Source organism: Triturus cristatus, chromosome 1_1, assembly GCF_964204655.1.
Source record: "Triturus cristatus chromosome 1_1, aTriCri1.1, whole genome shotgun sequence".
Classification (NCBI taxonomy): Eukaryota; Metazoa; Chordata; class Amphibia; order Caudata; family Salamandridae; genus Triturus; species Triturus cristatus.
In genome coordinates, this window is record NC_140579.1 from 14728701 (window position 1) to 14746429 (window position 17729).

General features: G+C 51.9%; 1 protein-coding gene across 3 annotated transcripts in view; it reads right to left on the bottom strand.

Moving 5' to 3' along the window:
* The window catches only part of SLC44A4 (solute carrier family 44 member 4), a 311986-nt gene that overhangs the window by 223459 nt on the left and 70798 nt on the right, over positions 1-17729 (bottom strand). The window contains exon 1 of one of the 3 annotated variants that reach the window (XM_085632504.1): positions 8079-8220. The exons of 1 other annotated variant lie outside the window; for it this stretch is intronic. In XM_085632504.1, the coding sequence (XP_085488630.1) occupies positions 8079-8091 (13 nt within the window). In that variant the 5' untranslated portion in view covers positions 8092-8220. Of the gene's footprint in view, positions 1-461; positions 482-8078; positions 8221-17729 lie in introns of those variants that run through there. One more of the 3 variants, XM_085632421.1, reaches the window with a different exon arrangement.

The window sequence follows — 17729 nt, forward strand, 5'->3', positions numbered from 1 at the left end:
GCACCCTCACAGTGTCCTCTTAAGTATTTTGGGAGCCCCGGGCAAGAAGTTATTTGAGGGTTCTGTTCCGAACAATTTTGAATTGTATTACCTATTTTCTGATAATTGAAGCTCCACAACCAATTAATATGTTAAAGAGAAAGACGGAGAAGTAAAGTTGGGAACAATTCATTTTCTCTGGGGCCCCTCAGATGGTTGGGCCCTGGGCAGTTGTTCTCTTGGCTCACACAGGCCGTGGCCCACCCTGCCTGCAACACACTGTCTTCTCGACCAAGTGTGGGGCCGTCGCCCGTACCGGCAGTAAGGGGTTCCTGAGCGGGACTCTGGGAGTGGGACGGCGGGTGGACATGGCTCACACGGGCGGTTCGGGGGACCACTATTAGGCTTCATAACATGAACTGATGAGGCCGCTGCGCAGCTTTATTTTTTAACTCAACTCTGCCAGGCCCTGCCACCCTCACCTGGTGCTTAACTCTAGTCTCCAAGTCGGAATCCACCTCAACGCGGCCCACCGTCGGCCAGGTCGCGGCCCGCGCTACTGGCTACTTTAAACGGCGGCGGCTGGTGAACCCCGATACTCGCCGGTGCGGTGTTGAGGTGCGGCCGTGCGGGTATGCTGAGGCATGGCAGAAGCAGGGAGCGCGCGCGCAGTGCATGCAGTCTGGAAAAAAAGTCAGCGCACACTGCCTGCTGCCGCGCACAGCCCCAACCCCCCAGAAGACCAGGCGCCCTGCCCAACTCAGTGCCCGATTGAGAAGAAGTACTTAACTCTTGAAGAACAGTGTGAGAAGAACTTTAAACTAACTTGTAGAAGTGAAACAACAAGTTCTTCAATATCACCAGTCTGGCAGTCTCTCGTCAACAACAACACAAGCAGCACGGAACGTAACACAGCCGCGGCAGCACAGCACACACTCTGTGCAACTAATAATAAATCAATAACTGACGTGCACTAAATGCGCGTAGCCCCGGCCCTGATAATTAAGTAGCACCGCCGGCAAGCACCGGTACAAATTAAGCACTGACAATATTGCTTCGTTTTAACAAGATTGTGACCAAATCAGGTACCCCGGATTTTAGCCTTCCGTAAGGGGTATTCACTGACAGGTACCCTAAAGCCGTGTCCTTGTGATCATTTTTGCATTTTATTTTGTGAATTTTATGCCCCCTTTCGTGAGAAATGTATATTGGCGTTACTGAGAGAGGCTAGGTTTGTTCAAGTAGGGCCCGCAATGCTATCTTCCCCTGCGGTGTGCTTTGAGGTGGCGAGCTTTCTGTTAGGGGCTATGAGATTCAGGAAGAAGATGTCCATGCAGTCGCTACGGAACATCTATTTAAGCATGGTTACGGCATCATATGTTTTTTCTGAACACTGTTTAAACGCCTAATTACATTTTTTTTTATTAAGCATCTATTTTTATGGTATTCTATTTGCTGTATTTTTATTCATGTAGTGATACCTGTCGTCTGATTTTTTACAATGGGTTTTATTTCAATGTGATGAAGTGATTAATTGTAGTATATGCAATATGTGTATGAGGGGTTTTATGTAATGGATATGTGCACTTTCGCTATCCAAATTTATTGACTGTTTTTTTGTTTTTAATATATTTTATCTGCTTTTATGAGCCTTAGTGGCTGAATAAAGTAATTTTGACTGGATTACTAAAGGTGGGATGCTAAAGGCGGAATGCAGGGTACTAAAAGTGGGATACTAAAGGCGGCACACACGATACTAAAGATGACACGCAGGATACTACATGTGACACGCAGGATACTACATGTGACACGCAGGATACTAAAGATGACACGCAGGATACTAAAGGCAACACGCAGGATACTAAAGGCGGCTCGCAGGAAACTAAAGGTGGCGCACAGGATAAAAAACATGGAACGCAGGATACTAAGCGTGGCACGAAGGATTCTAAAGGTGGCACGAAGGATTCTAAAGGTGGCACGCAGGATTCTAAAGGTGGCACGCAGGATACCAAACATGGAACGCAGGACACGGAGCGTGGCACACAGGATTCTAAAGGTGGCACGCAGTATACTAAAGTCGGCATGCAGGATTCTAAAGGCGGCACGCAGGATTCTAAAGGCGGCACGTAGGATTCTAAAGGCGGCACGTAGGATAATAAAGGCGGCACATAGGATAATAAAGGCGGCACATAGGATAATAAAGGCGGCACATAGGATAATAAAGGCGGCACATAGGATAATAAAGGCGGCACATAGGATAATAAAGGCGGCACATAGGATAATAAAGGCGGTACATAGGATAATAAAGGCGGCACACAGGATACTAAAGGTGAAATTAAGGATACTAAAGGCAACACGCATGATTCTAAAGGTGGCACGCAGGATAGTAAAGGCGGCACGCAGGATACTACAGGCGGTACGCAGGATAGGAAAGGCGGCACGCAGGATACTAAAGGCGGCACGCAGGATACTAAAGGCGGCACGCAGGATACTAAAGGCGGCACATAGGATAATAAAGGCGGCACATAGGATAATAAAGGCAGCACATAGGATAATAAAGGCGGCACATAGGATAATAAAGGCGGCACATAGGATAATAAAGGCGGTACATAGGATAATAAAGGCGGTACATAGGATAATAAAGGCGGCACACAGGATACTAAAGGTGAAATTAAGGATACTAAAGGCAACACGCATGATTCTAAAGGTGGCACGCAGGATAGTAAAGGCGGCACGCAGGATACTACAGGCGGTACGCAGGATAGGAAAGGCGGCACGCAGGATACTAAAGGCGGCACGCAGGATACTAAAGGCGGCACGCAGGATACTAAAGGTGAAATTAAAGATACTAAAGGCAACATGCAGGATACTAAAGGAGGCACGCAGGATACCAAACGTGGCACGCAGGATACTAAACGTGGCACGCAGGATACTAAAGGCGGCACGCAGGATACTAAAGGCGGCACGCAGGATAGTAAAGGTGGCACGCAGGATACTAAAGGCGGCACGCAGGATACTAAAGGCGGCACGCAGGATACTAAAGGCGGCACGCAGGATACTAAAGGTGGAATGCAGGATGCTAAACGTGGCACGCAGGATACTAAAGGTGGCATGCAGGATAGTAAAGGCGGCACGCAGGATACTAAAGGCGAAATTAAGGATACTAAAGGCAACACGCAGGATGCTATAGGTGGCATGCAGGATACCAAATGTGAACGCAGGATGCTAAACATGGCACGCAGGATTTTAAAGGTGGCATGCAGGTTAGTAAAGGCGGCACGCAGGATACTAAAGACGGCACGCAGGATACTAAAGACGGCACGCAGGTTACTAAAGACGGCACGCAGGTTACTAAACGTGGAATGCAGGATACTAAACGTGGCACGCAGGATTCTAAAGGCGGCACGCAGGATAGTAAAGGCGGCACGCAGGATTCTAAAGGCGGCACGCAGGATTCTAAAGGCGGCACGCAGGATACTGAAGGCGGCACGCAGGATTCTAAAGGCGGCACGCAGGATTCTAAAGGCGGCACACAGGATTCTAAAGGCGGCACGCAGGATTCTAAAGGCGGCACGCAGGATTCTAAAGGCGGCACGCAGGATTCTAAAGGCGGCACGCAAGATTCTAAAGGCGGCACGCAAGATTCTAAAGGTGGCACGCAGGATACTAAAGGCGGCACGCAGGATACTAAAGGCGGCACGCAGGATACTAAAGGCGGCACGCAGGATTCTAAAGGTGGCACGCAGGATAGTAAAGGCGGCACGCAGGATAGTAAAGGCGGCATGCAGGATTCTAAAGGCGGCACGCAGGATTCTAAAGGCGGCACGCAGGATTCTAAAGGCGGCATGCAGGATTCTAAAGGCGGCATGCAGGATTCTAAAGGCGGCACGCAGGATTCTAAAGGTGGCACGCAGGATTCTAAAGGCGGCACGCAGGATTCTAAAGGCGGCACGCAGGATACTAAAGGCGGCACGCAGGATACTAAAGGTGGCACGCAGGATTCTAAAGGTGGCACGCAGGATTTTAAAGGTGGCATGCAGGTTAGTAAAGGCGGCACGCAGGATTCTAAAGGCGGCATGCAGGATTCTAAAGGCGGCACGCAGGATTCTAAAGGCGGCACGCAGGATTCTAAAGGCGGCACGCAGGATTCTAAAGGTGGCACGCAGGATACTAAAGGCGGCACGCAGGATACTAAAGGTGGCACACAGGATACTAAAGGTGGCACGCAGGATTCTAAAGGTGGCACGCAGGATTTTAAAGGTGGCATGCAGGTTAGTAAAGGCGGCACGCAGGATACTAAAGACGGCACGCAGGATACTAAAGGTGGCACACAGGATACTAAAGGTGGCAATATGAAATAGACTCCACTAACAGCAGTAGCAATAATACGGATGTGGAAGTGACAATGCTAAAAGAGGCAGCAAGGAAGCCACATAGGCGGCCACCTTATGCGGCATCTCTCAATGAGCGTTGAGCAGGAGTAGGAGGTGCGCCATTGTCTTACACAGAAGAAAGAAATGCACAGTTCTGGTTTCTGGGTGCTATGCACAGTTCTGGTTTCTGGGTGCTATGCACAGTTCTGGTTTCTGGGTGCTATGCACAGTTCTGGTTTCTGGGTGCTATGCACAGTTCTGGGTGCTATGCACAGTTCTGGTTTCTGGGTGCTATGCACAGTTCTGGTTTCTGGGTGCTATGCAGAGTTCTGGTTTCTGGGTGCTATGCAGAGTTCTGGTTTCTGGGTGCTATGCAGAGTTCTGGTTTCTGGGTGCTATGCAGAGTTCTGGTTTCTGGGTGCCTGGTTTCTAGGTGCTATGCAGAGTTCTGGTTTCTGGGTGCTATGCACAGTTCTGGTTTCTGGGTGCTATGCAGAGTTCTGGTTTCTGGGTGCTATGCTCTCAGCAGCTGGGGCCAGCCGCCACCTTCATATTGGAGTCTGCCCAGTGTGAGCTTCGATCGTGATGGCGCGAGTCACTAGTGCATTCTCCTGAATAGGAAGCAGTGCTGTTTTTAGGGCAGTGCCAGTCTGTGCTAAATGCTGAGGTGCTGCGCTGGGCACCAGATTGCTCCGGTCATCTAGGCCAGTGCAGCAAACACCTCCAGCAGAGGGGGCGAGGGCTCAGTGAATGGGGCACCAAAATCAGGCAAGTTGGAAAATGGCTTGAAACGGTTCTCGGAGGTTTGGAGCTGATGGCACCAGGGATTGATAGCAGGGTGTGCCCTCAGGTTGTGGGGTGGGAGACATCTTTCAAATGTTGGTTGGGGCTCCTTTAATTAAAGGCACTGGTGTCCTAATAGAAGCTTATAAATCCCACTGAAAGACAAGAGTAGGGTGGAGCTGAGAAATGCGGGAGCAAATGGCAGATTGGTGGATGGATGGATGGATGGAAGGATGGATGGGTGGAAGGATGGATGGATGGATGGATTGGGTGGGTGGATAGATGAAGGGATGGAAGGGTGGGTGGGTGGGGGGGATGGAAGGGTGGGTGGGTGGGTGGGTGGGTGGATGGATGGAAGGGTGGGTGGGTGGGTGGAAGGATAGAAGGATGGATGGATGGATGGATAGGGTTGGATGAGTTGTAAAAGGCTTCATTTGACCAGCCACTTTCTGAATTCCCTGATGGAAGCGCCCACATGAGTGTCGGGGTCACTCGCATCAATCGCTCACTTACTCAGTGCCCTTCGAGATCTAGTTCAAAGGGGGGGAAGGGTTCCTTTTGTTTTTGGGGCTACTCCAGTGTGTCATGCAGGCGGTGACGTACACATGCTCTCAAGCTCCCTTCCGAAACCACCTCCTCGAAAGGCTGCAGCGAGATCTCTGCCAGGGGGGGTCGCATCAACGAGAACTCATCAGTTACAAATGCAAAATTGCCGCAGAGCTTTGCAAATTTTTTCTGCTGTGATGTTTTGCGAATTTTGCATTGAAACTCCAGCCATCCGCTGGCACAGAACCAGACTGTGGACAACAGCGCACCTGAAAGAGAGCGAAAGTGGGCACAGACCTCAAACCCAAGCACTGCTCACTGGAACAGAAATATATGAGGACCCCTTAAAAGGCGGATGTACAGATTGTGTATGTCAGACCCTTGTGTAGTACCGCGCGCAGGCTTTCGCCAACTAAACTCTTGTTCTGAAGTTGTGTATGGAAAGGCGAGGCCTCAGACACACTCAAAGCACAGGGGAGCTGAAGGGGGGCTCGAGAACCTGGGAATCCTCTCAACATGGCCACTGAAGGAGCGCAGAGCTAGAGAAGGGCGAGGTCCAGCTGCAGGGGCTTGGGGAATGCCAGTGGTCCAGCTGTGGGGGCATGGGGAATGCCAGTGGTCCAGCTGCGGGGGCATGGGGAATGCCAGTGGTCCAACTGCGGGGGCTTGGGAGATGCCAGTGGTCCAACTGCGGGGGCTTGGGAGATGCCAGTGGTCCAGCTGTGGGGGCATGGGGAATGCCAGTGGTCCAGCTGTGGGGACATGGGGGATGCCAGTGGTCCAGCTGTGGGGGCTTGGGTATGCCAGTGGTCCAGCTGCGGGGGCATGGGGGATGCCAGTGGTCCAGTTGCAGGGGCATGGGGAATGCCAGTGGTCCAGCTGTGGGGGAATGCCAGTGGTCCAGCTGAGGGGGCATGGGGAATGCCAGTGGTCCAGCTGTGGGGGCATGGGGAATGCCAGTGGTCCAGCTGCGGGGGCATGGGGAATGCCAGTGGTCCACCTGCGGGGGCATGGGGAATGCCAGTGGTCCAACTGCGGGGGCTTGGGAGATGCCAGTGGTCCAACTGCGGGGGCTTGGGAGATGCCAGTGGTCCAGCTGTGGGGGCATGGGGAATGCCAGTGGTCCAGCTGTGGGGACATGGGGGATGCCAGTGGTCCAGCTGTGGGGGCTTGGGTATGCCAGTGGTCCAGCTGCGGGGGCATGGGGGATGCCAGTGGTCCAGTTGCAGGGGCATGGGGAATGCCAGTGGTCCAGCTGTGGGGGAATGCCAGTGGTCCAGCTGAGGGGGCATGGGGAATGCCAGTGGTCCAGCTGTGGGGGCATGGGGAATGCCAGTGGTCCAGCTGCGGGGGCATGGGGAATGCCAGTGGTCCAGCTGCGGGGGCATGGGGAATGCCAGTGGTCCAGCTGTGGGGGCATGGGGAATGCCAGTGGTCCAGCTGTGGGGGCATGGGGAATGCCAGTGGTCCAGCTGTGGGGGCATGGGGAATGCCAGTGGTCCAGCTGCAGGGCATGGGGAATGCCAGTGGTCCAGCTGTGGGGGCATGGGGTATGCCCGTGGTCCAGCTGCAGGGGCATGGGGGATGCCTGTGGTCCAGCTGCAGGGGCATGGGGGATGCCAGTGGTCCAGCTGCGGGGGCATGGGGAATGCCAGTGGTCCAGCTGCGGGGCTTGGGGTATGCCCGTGGTCCAGCTGCAGGGGCATGGGGGATGCCCGTGGTCCAGCGGCGGGGCTTGGGGTATGCCAGTGGTCCAGCTGTGGGGCTTGGGGTATGCCCGTGGTCCAGCTGCAGGGGCATGGGGGATGCCCGTGGTCCAGCTGCAGGGGCATGGGGGATGCCCGTGGTCCAGCTGCGGGGGCATGGGGAATGCCAGTGGTCCAGCTGTGGGGGCATGGGGAATGCCAGTGGTCCAGCTGTGGGGGCATGGGGAATGCCAGTGGTCCAGCTGCGGGGCTTGGGGTATGCCCGTGATCCAGCTGCGGGGGCTTGGGGTATGCCAGTGGTCCAGCTGCGGGGCTTGGGGTATGCCAGTGGTCCAGCTGTGGGGGCATGGGGAATGCCAGTGGTCCAGCTGTGGGGGCATGGGGGATGCCAGTGGTCCAGCTGGGGGGCTTGGGTGATGCCAGTGGTCCAGCTGCGGGGGCATGGGGGATGCCAGTGGTCCAGCTGCGGGGCTTGGGGGATGCCAGTGGTCCAGCTGCGAGGGCATGGGGAATATGTGTGGGAGGCGGGGGGGGTGAGGAAAGCGCCAAGCCATGGTGTGGAATAAATATGTTGTAGTTCAAGAAGACTGCTTCCAGACCATGACAATAATCATTCCCTGGACTTCGGATTCCGCGTGTTTCCGATGCGAGTCCCTTGGTGCAGCCGCAATCCTGAAACAAGCTTCCCTACCTGGGTCCACCATGTCCGAAGCCCCCCGGCTGCCTGTCCTTCCGGCACCGGTGGGCACCGAGGGCAGCAGGCGGGCGGGGGTCGGTGTCCGACGCCAGGCGAGCGGCCCCAGTCCAGCCCCAGAGACCGGGATCTGATGGGCACAACCCGGGACTGCAGCACGGCCGAGTGGCCGCGGTACCAAGGAGACGGAGCACAGCCAGTCAACAGGTGACCCTGCTCCGGCCTCGCCCTCTGCCTGCCAGGCGACCAGCACAGGCCGGGGCCGGGCTCTCTGCTTGTTGTGCCAACACTCTGGGCAGCGCCCCACAGGGAAGCCCTCAGCTTCTAAAGAAACGAAAGGAGGGTGCGAGGTCCAGATTTCCAAGAGAGAAGGATTTAGAAAGGGGTTAAAAGAATGTACAGTGTGAGGGGGGTCCTTTTTCACTCTATAGAAACCCTCCAGGCGGCAGGGGAGGTGTGTGCGGTGTCGGGACGGGCCCAGAGGGCACCAGGCAGGGCCCGAAGGGCTGGCCCGACAGGCGAGGGTGTGCACCTGTTGCCTGGTGGATTTGGGGCCTGTAGGATGGTTTGCCGGACCAGTTTTTACTCTTGCATTCCCTGATATTAAAACAAGCATTGCCTGAAGGAAGCTCAAATCCAAAGAGTAAGGGAGGGGGTGAAAGTGCTCAAGAGAAGTGCTGTAATCAAGGACGCAGCCGGGATTATATGAAAGATGTCGGTTTATGAAGTTCAGATCAGGTTACATGTAAATCAGGTCGAACAGGTGAAGCCCCACCAGGAGCCACAGCCCTGCTGCTCTGCCCATATCTCAACACCACAAACCCCCGTACATCCCATATGACCTCACACACTGGCCGAGCAGCAGGGACCTGGAGCGCTGGCGCGAACGTATCAAGAGACAACACATCTCTCCTCTTTATATTTAAACAATAAAGAATTACAATTGAAAATATAATCGGACGAAAGGTGGTCACGTGATGAACCCGTCCCGTGACACTGGATACAAAACTGTGGGACGATTGCTCAAGATGGCAAGAGAAAACAACCGGAAATTCAAAAGTACGAAGCGCACAACCCATCCACCCCCCCCCCCCCTCCACAGTTCTATAGGAGCGAAAACTCCAGAGTTCTAAAGGGTTGAAAGATGGTAAAATACACAGAACATCAAACCATCCCAGAGTGACGAGAACCCAAAGCGCCAACACAACTACCCGTCATTCTCCCACCACATACGCTCCGACCGGACCAGTCGGTGCCCACCACAACCCAACGCGGAAACGGGAACAGGCGTCCTCCACACTGTAGAGCATTGGATGTGCACGTACCCCCATCACCATGCACAAAAGAGACCAAGGGTTTTACACACCCTCTACTACAGAGAGAAGTCACAAGGTACCCCCTTAATCATTGGACTAAACTACCTATCACCCTGCACCGAAAAGATGAGAACTACCCGCTGGGCCAAACAAATGCCCCTTCACCCTTAGCCCCTTAGGAAGGGTGCAACCTTGGACTAAACAAATGCCCCTTCACCCTTAGCCCCAGAGGAAGGGTGGAACCTTGGGCTAAACAAATGCCCCTTCACCCTTAACCCCTTAGGAAGGGTGCAACCTTGGACTAAACAAATGCCCCTTCACCCTTAACCCCTTAGGAAGGGTGCAACCTTGGACTAAACAAATGCCCCTTCACCCTTAACCCCTTAGGAAGGGTGCAACCTTGGGCTAAACAAATGTCCCTACACCCGTAACGCTTTAATAAGGGTGGAACCTTAGACCCAAAAATGCCCCGACACCCTTAGCCCCAGAGGAAGGGTGGAACCTTGGGCTAAACAAATTTCCCTACACCCTTAGCCCCTTAGGAAGGGTGGAGCCTTGGGCTAAACAAATGTCCCTACGCCCTTAACCCCTTAGGAAGGGTGGAACCTTGTGCTAAACACATGCCCCGACACCCTTAGCCCCTTAGGAAGGGTGGAACCTTAGACCATAAAACGCCCCGACACCCTTAGCCCCAGAGGAAGGGTGGAACCTTGGGCTAAACAAATGTCCCTACACCCTTAGCCCCTTAGGAAGGGTCGAACCTTGGACCCAAAAATGCCCCGACACCCTTAGCCCCAGAGGAAGGGTGGAACCTTGGGCTAAGCAAATGTCCCTACGCCCTTAACCCCTTAGGAAGGGTGGAACCTTGGGCCTCTACATCACAGCAATGTCACTCAAGCAGCACGGTCACACTCCTCGACCAATTTGGAGTAACCCCAGAGCAGTCTCCATTCAAGAGATTGTAGACTGTTTGAAATGTGAGAAGGGTTTGAAGATTCTGTGTCTAATATTCATCCAATCTACAAGGACGACATGGGAACACCTTCTTGAATTTCTCGCAAAATGCTATGCATGTAGGAATTGCGAATTGCTATTAGGTAATGTGACCCCATTCATTCCTACGGGCCGATTCTGTGAAAGGGAAAAGGCTTGATGCAGGCACCCCCGAGTCTTTTATCTTCTCCGTTGGGATCGAATCGAAGCGAATGAATGTGTCGCTGCGATGATTCAGATCCGACATTACTGCACTTTGTATATTCTTGTAAATTGCATTGCTTTTATACTAAAAACTGTTTTTATCCCAGTACGTAAAAGATATCATTTTAACAGTTGTAGAACGGCATTGCATTTTTACAGCTGTTATTAGAATGCAAGGTTTGTTCAGCTTTAAAAAAAAAAAAAGAGTTGTGTCACTGCAATGCCATGCATTTTAATTGATGATTATGTAAATATTGCAATGTGATTTTATGATTATAAGTTTAATAATCAAATGAAGCCTTCCGATTGATTGGACTTTCATTATATGCCCCTCCCCCCCAACTTACAATGGTCGGGTTGGTTTCCTTCTGGTATACCCTTAACTTAGTTCGGGACAGAGCACCGTCTAAGATAGCTATGTTACCAACACTGATGTTTATCAGAAAAGGCTTTTGGAACATTAAGTTTATTATACATAATGTCCTCTGAATGCGCACAAGAAGTGAATAGCTTCTAACCTTGGATTAGAAGTTCCCACCAGAGCCTATGACGACTGTGGCCTTCCTCTGGATCCTTCGAAGGGGTGGGCGTACGACCATTTCTCAACCAGGCTTTATTTCATGGACTTATACAGCTGGGTTAGAGAAAGCGCAAACCTCCAGCGCTCATAGGAGCGCTGAGAGAGGCCGCTCTGACCAATCCTGACGCTGCTTTCATGCTGTGAATTTCTTTTTGTGGCCCTCGGTACAAGCCAGCCGCCACTGGGACTTCCTAATACCAAACATCACGTGACCCACTCTCTATATCTCATAACCAGAAAGTACAGACACCGAAACTGTGATTGCACTTCTCCTCCAACATACCGCATCTTCTGTGAAATCTGCCTCCTCTACAGGAGTGGCTCAGAAATAACAAGCATTGGCAAAGCCAATAGGTCTCGCTTTGGGGACCTTATAAGTGTTTAGTTATGCAATTGTTGCATGGCTAAACACTTATAAGGTCGCAAAGGCGAGACCTATTGGCTATGCCAATGCTTGTTTTGGAAAGGCCTCAGTAATCGACCAAAACATGCGGACTTTTTTGTGCCCTGTACCGCAAAATTAAACTGTAAATGAACTGATATAGCGTTTACGACACCTGGGGAGGTATTGATGCGCCTTCCGGCGGCAAAGCACCAGCCAAAGAGACAGGAGTGTTATCCTTTGAATCACGAAGGACCCGATCTGTGAGATCATCAAGGAAACGTCACATTACACGAGTTACTAAGTACTGCTGCCAGCGTATAGATAAACTCCATGGCTTGATATGGCCTGTTCAATGCAAATAAATAAAAGAAGCACTCCATGCCTGAATGATGGTAAAGCGCGATTTGTCGCAGCAGCATGCAGAGAGAGGAAGCCACGTGGCCGACAGGGTGACTTGTGTTGGGAGACTTCATGTCGACTTGAGCAGTTTCACGCCACCACTGGAGATGTTCTCAGGCACACATTCTTTTCGGAATCGGCGTTTGCTCAGCTCGCAGCAGAGCCCTTTTACGGCATCTCTCCAAGCCCCACAGGGGGAGGTTTGTCTGCCCTGATAGATGGCTGCTGTTTAAAGTTTGCACTGTCATACGTGGACGGAGAGGCAAATCAACAGTGAAAACCGACACAGCAGAACACAAAACAGCGCCACAAACAGACAACAAGCAGGAAGTGGGATAAGGGAGGGGGTGGAAAATGGTGATCATTTCGCGGCCGCTTTGATGTTCTCAGTGGCCGCGCGGCTCACCTAAAACATCAAAGCGGCCGCGAAATGATCACGCAGGCTGCCAAATGGTGCGCGCGCCCGCCGCACAGGCACTGTAGTTGGTGGCCTGAAAGCACTGGTTTGCACTTACAGATCCCCCTTTTACAAAAGCTCTTGCAAGAGCAGCGCTAAAGTGCTGGCTCAGGCGAGACCTAAAAAGGGAAGCCTCGTCGCCAGATGGGAGACAGCGATCTGCATCTTGTAATACATGCAAATACGCAGAGGGTTGTGTTTCCCTGTCCATCTGTTCTTGTTCTCTCCACCGCAGGTGAATACTGTAAACAAGTGACATCAGCAGCCGGCTGCCTGTTACTTAGCAGCACAGTACCTATACGATAAGGAAGATATATATATATTTATCAATGTGATTATTAATGGGTATTTTAAAGTGCGGCTGTCACTCCATCAGGAGTCTCGTGGGGCTGGAGTTAGTTGGCACAAGAGGCACTGAGGACAACAGCATTATTTCTGTAATGTTATGTTGTAAAATACTCATACAGCGCACGTACACCAGGAGGTTTCATGGCGCTAGAGCCAGATTTCCTGAAGAGCCAGGTCTGTAAAGGGTTGCAGGACTCGAGCAGTGAGGCGTCATACCCCAGGTCCAAGGGAAGGCTGTTCCACAGTTGTTCTCTCTGTACACTAAAGCCACAGGTGCACCATTTGGAGCATTTCCACCTGGGAGGAACAGATCCGGGCTTGTATCTGGACCTTAACTTTCTGGGTGGCGAATATTGCTTGAATTTTTCCCTAAGAAACGTTGGTCCTGTTCCGTAGTGGTTTTTGTGCGCGATACATGAGGGCTAACAAGTGACGAAGCGCCTTACAGGAAGCCAGCGAAGTTGCAGGACTTGGCTAAAAACTCAACCAAATTTCTCTAAATCAAAGATGCTTCTAACCAAGGCATTCCGAGGTGCTTTGTAGACGTCCAATCATTTTTCAGGAAGGCTGAGATAGGCCGGGTTGCCACAATCTTTCATGATTAAGTGAAAAGCATTGGCCACCGTGACTGTCTCTGAAGAAGAGAGGAAAACACATGTCCTGTTGAGGGCTCAGATCTGATTGGAGCAATATTTAATAACTTGAGAAATTTGTTTAATCTAAGATCAAACTGCACCAGAAAGCAACTGCACGTCACTTCTTGCAATGACAGGGATATTATATATAATGTTCTCCTATTTACATAGGAGAATACACGGTTGTCTGAGTACTTTGAGATATATCTGTGACCATCTCATCTTCTTTTCTGACTATATTGGCTGTACACCCATTTCTGCTGTAACGGCAACACGTATTAAATCCCTTAATAGAGGGAGAAAACCAGTGCCAAAGCTGTCTGCCCAGCAACAATGCCAATCCACCCCTGAACCACCATGGAATTAACCCAAATAAGGATTAGATTTCACCAAAATAGTAGCTTTGACGTTCAAACGTAGATTCATGCAGGACAAAATCATTGCTGTAGACAGACCGTATTCAGGGGCGAATCTTCCACTGGTGCAGCAGGTGCAGTGGCACCGAGGCCCAGGGGCCCACTGAACCCTGCTTATTGCTGTATTTTATCATTCAAACAGTAGCCGCAGAGGTATTTCTTTCCTTGCACTAGGGCCCATGACACACTGGGTACACTACTAACATTATTACAGAAAAAGAGGGGATCTTGGCCAGAATATCGTCTCTTGACCAGCATTTATTCCTCAGTCTGCTCTGGAAGGAGAGACCCGCCGGTACCTATTGAAGCCTTATCACCTGCTGCGGAGTGTTATACCAGCTGTTATAGGTGCGAGCCGTAGGGAAGGGCCCATAACAAAGGTGAGGGCCTTTAAGAGCAGATATAGCCCGAGTCAGAAGGGTCATAAGGCTATTAGAATATATCCCCCCCCCCCCAAGGGTAGAATATTCTACATTAAAACAGGAACAACATGAAGACAAACATTGGAAGGTTGGAGCTCCAGGGATACACCAGCCTGATGGAGCGCTCATTCCAGTCTTCGAATATCACTCGACCTTTAAGTCAACGTTGGAAGAAACAAGCTTCTTTGGTCACAGTTTCGGGGACGCCCTTTAGTCGGATATGACCTCGCCTCAAGCTATTCTCAAGGATGTCATTCATGCAGATCAAGGATTGCAGATCTCCCGAGGCTTCGCCGGGAGCAACGGTGTTTCTTTTACTTCCCTGACGTCTTGTTTTAATTGACTTGTGCCTACCTGCGCATTTCGCTCAGCGCTCAGGAACCAGCGCCAGCAACTTCCTGGCTGCCCCTTCGCCTGCTTTCACGACCCAGACAGCCAGACCGCCTCCGCTGATCGCCCCCTCCTTGCCTCGCGTGGGGAGTGGGACGGGCGGCCAGTACACCTTGGGCGGGTCTGGGCTGGGCGTGCACTACTCTGGCTCCTCCCCCCCTGGCTAACGGCTCAAAAGGCTGACAGTGGGCTACCTGCAGTGATTGCAGATCTCCCAAGGCTTCGCCGGGAGCAACGGTGTTTCTTTTACTTCCCTGACGTCTTGTTTTAATTGACTTGTGCCTACCTGCGCATTTCGCTCAGCGCTCAGGAACCAGCGCCAGCAACTTCCTGGCTGCCCCTTCGCCTGCTTTCACGACCCAGACAGCCAGACCGCCTCCGCTGATCTCCCCCTCCTTGCCTCGCGTGGGGAGTGGGACGGGCGGCCAGTACACCTTGGGCGGGTCTGGGCTGGGCGTGCACTACTCTGGCTCCTCCACCCCCTGCCACGCCCCACTCAAAACTCCCCCCACATGTGTCCCTATATAATCACTTCCCCCCACCGACGGCGCAGCGGGCGGGCGCAGCGGGCGCGACGAAGGCGCGCCGAAGTTGCGCCTAAGTTAAGCCCGTCTGCGCCCGTCCGCGGCCGACCGGGGCCAGGGGCACAATACCCTGCCCAAATCATTTCTTACACTCCTTCCCAGCTTCACAGGCTACAGGGTCCGTGGGTTCTATCTGCCTCCACACACTCACGGATATCCCAGCTAGATTTATCCCCTCCTTCTCACTGTTCCTGTTCATTTACTTCTCCTATCCCGGTCCCCCCTTCCACAGAAGCCGTCAATACTGCCCCAGTTAAGACCCTTAAGGCGTATTATCTGAATACCAGATCGGCGGTGGCTCATTCACATGAACTATCAGTGTTGTTAGATCATCATGCACCAGATCTTCTCCTTTTAACCGAGACATGGTTCTGTGATGACTCCCTACCCACCTTGCTAGCTACATTGCCCGCCCCCTACTATGCACTTCGTGCCGATCGTTCTTCCGGCAGAACGGGGGGTGGCGTCGCGGTCATTGCCCGCTCCGATCTTCCATTTCAACTGCTCTCTCTCTCCCCGATATTGCCACCACAGAGTATCTTGCTATTCGAACCACGTCCACATCCCCCCCTCTCACCTGTCTTCTCATTTATCGACCTCCCCAGTCGCCTCTACGATTTCTCCCTGATTTCCAGGAGGTGTTAGCCACCCTCTCTGTCAATAACTCTTCAGTGTTATTACTGGGTGATTTTAATTTCTGGCCCTCCGACCCAGCAGAGTGTTCATCTTCTAGAGAGTTTTCAGACACACTTTTATCTCTTAATTTTGTTTCTCACGTATCTTCCCCAACTCACGTCAAGGGGCATATCTTGGACCAGATTTGGTCCTTGAACTGCCCTGTCGACTCCCTTCTTATCTCTCCTTGCACTTGGTCTGATCATCACCTGATTTCTTTTGTTCTTCCTATCAGTTCTCCAGTTAGGGCCCCCCTTCCTAATAATGTCTGGGTCCGCTCGTGGAGTAGAGTTGACCCGGCGAACTTATCAGCTCTTTTAGTGCTTCCTATCCCGTCTTACACGGGCTTTCCACCTCGGCTCAGGTTAATAGCATTGATCAATGGCTCTCCTCAGCCAGTGAGTCCATTGCCCCCTTGAAACGTCTGACTTCCAAGCGAGAGAAAGATGCCAACCTGTGGTTTACCGATGACTTGAAAACCATCAAATTATCGGTACGCCGCGCTGAGAGGGTCTGGAGGAGAAACTATTGTTCCATCTTAAGAGCTGATTTTACCACCCTTTTAGCTCAATATAAGAATGCCATCTTGGCCGCTAAAACGGCCTATTTCTCCTCCAAGATCCTCACAGCCGAGAACCAATCTAGGGAAATTTTCTCGATTGTTCAGAACCTAGCCTTTTCAGATCGTACCTCTCTTAAGCCCTCTCCTTCCCTTGCCCTTTGTCACTCTCTGAACAGCTTTTTCATTGATAAAATTGCTGCCATTAAAGCTAATATCCCTGCACCTTCCCCGTCCTTTGTTGATCCTCAGTGCCCTCCTTCCCAAGGACAATTAAACTCTCTCCCTCTTCTGACCAAGGAATCCTTCACATCCTTAATCCCCCTTGTAAAATCTGGCTCTCCTCTTGACACCTGTCCCGCTCAAATACTTCGTCACATTTACATTTCTTGCCCTGATCCTCCCCTTCACTTACTAAACAGTTCACTCTCTCAGGGGGTTGTTCCCAACCCCTTGAAATCAGCTATCATTTTACCCATTTTAAAAAAACCTGGCGCAGACCCCTCGATCCCAGCCAACTTTCGCCCCATTTCTCTCCTACCATTTTTGGCTAAGGTGCTCGAGCGCCATGTCACCAGGTCTCTGAGCACCTTTGTGGAAGAAAATGGGGTATTGGCTGCCCGCCAGGCTGGTTTTCGCCCCGCACACTCTACGGAGTCCGTAGTTCTTTCGGTCCTTGACAACCTCAGGGAGGGGAGGGACACCAATCAATTCCAGGCACTGGTCCTCCTCGATCTCTCTGCCGCCTTCGACGCGGTGGATCATACCATCTTACTTTCCCGTGTCGCGGCGGCGGGGATCGGGGGTACGGCCCTGGTTTGGTTGTCCTCCTTCCTGAGGGACCGCACCCAGGCAGTTCGCCTGGGTGACTTCACTGCGGACTTTCGGAAAGTTCTGTGCGGGGTCCCCCAAGGCTCCTCCCTTTCACCTCTTCGGTTTAATCTTTACATTTCTCCCCTCATTTTTTCTTTACAACAAATGGAGGTCTCCGTATACAACTATGCGGATGACCTCCAACTTGTCTTCAATCTGTCCTCTTCTTCTGCCTCTATCTCTAATTTCCAGTCCACTATGATTTTCATCAGGGACTGGATGGATTTCAACCACCTGAAACTCAACCCTGATAAGACCGAGTTGGTGTTGACGGGTGGTTGTTCCAGTCCCTGGTCTTCACTCTTTTGGCCCCCTTCCCTTGGTCCCTCTCCGGTCCCCTCTACTTCGGTCAAAACCCTTGGTATTAAACTCAACTCTCACCTTACCCTTCACTCCCAGGTTAGTTTTGTGG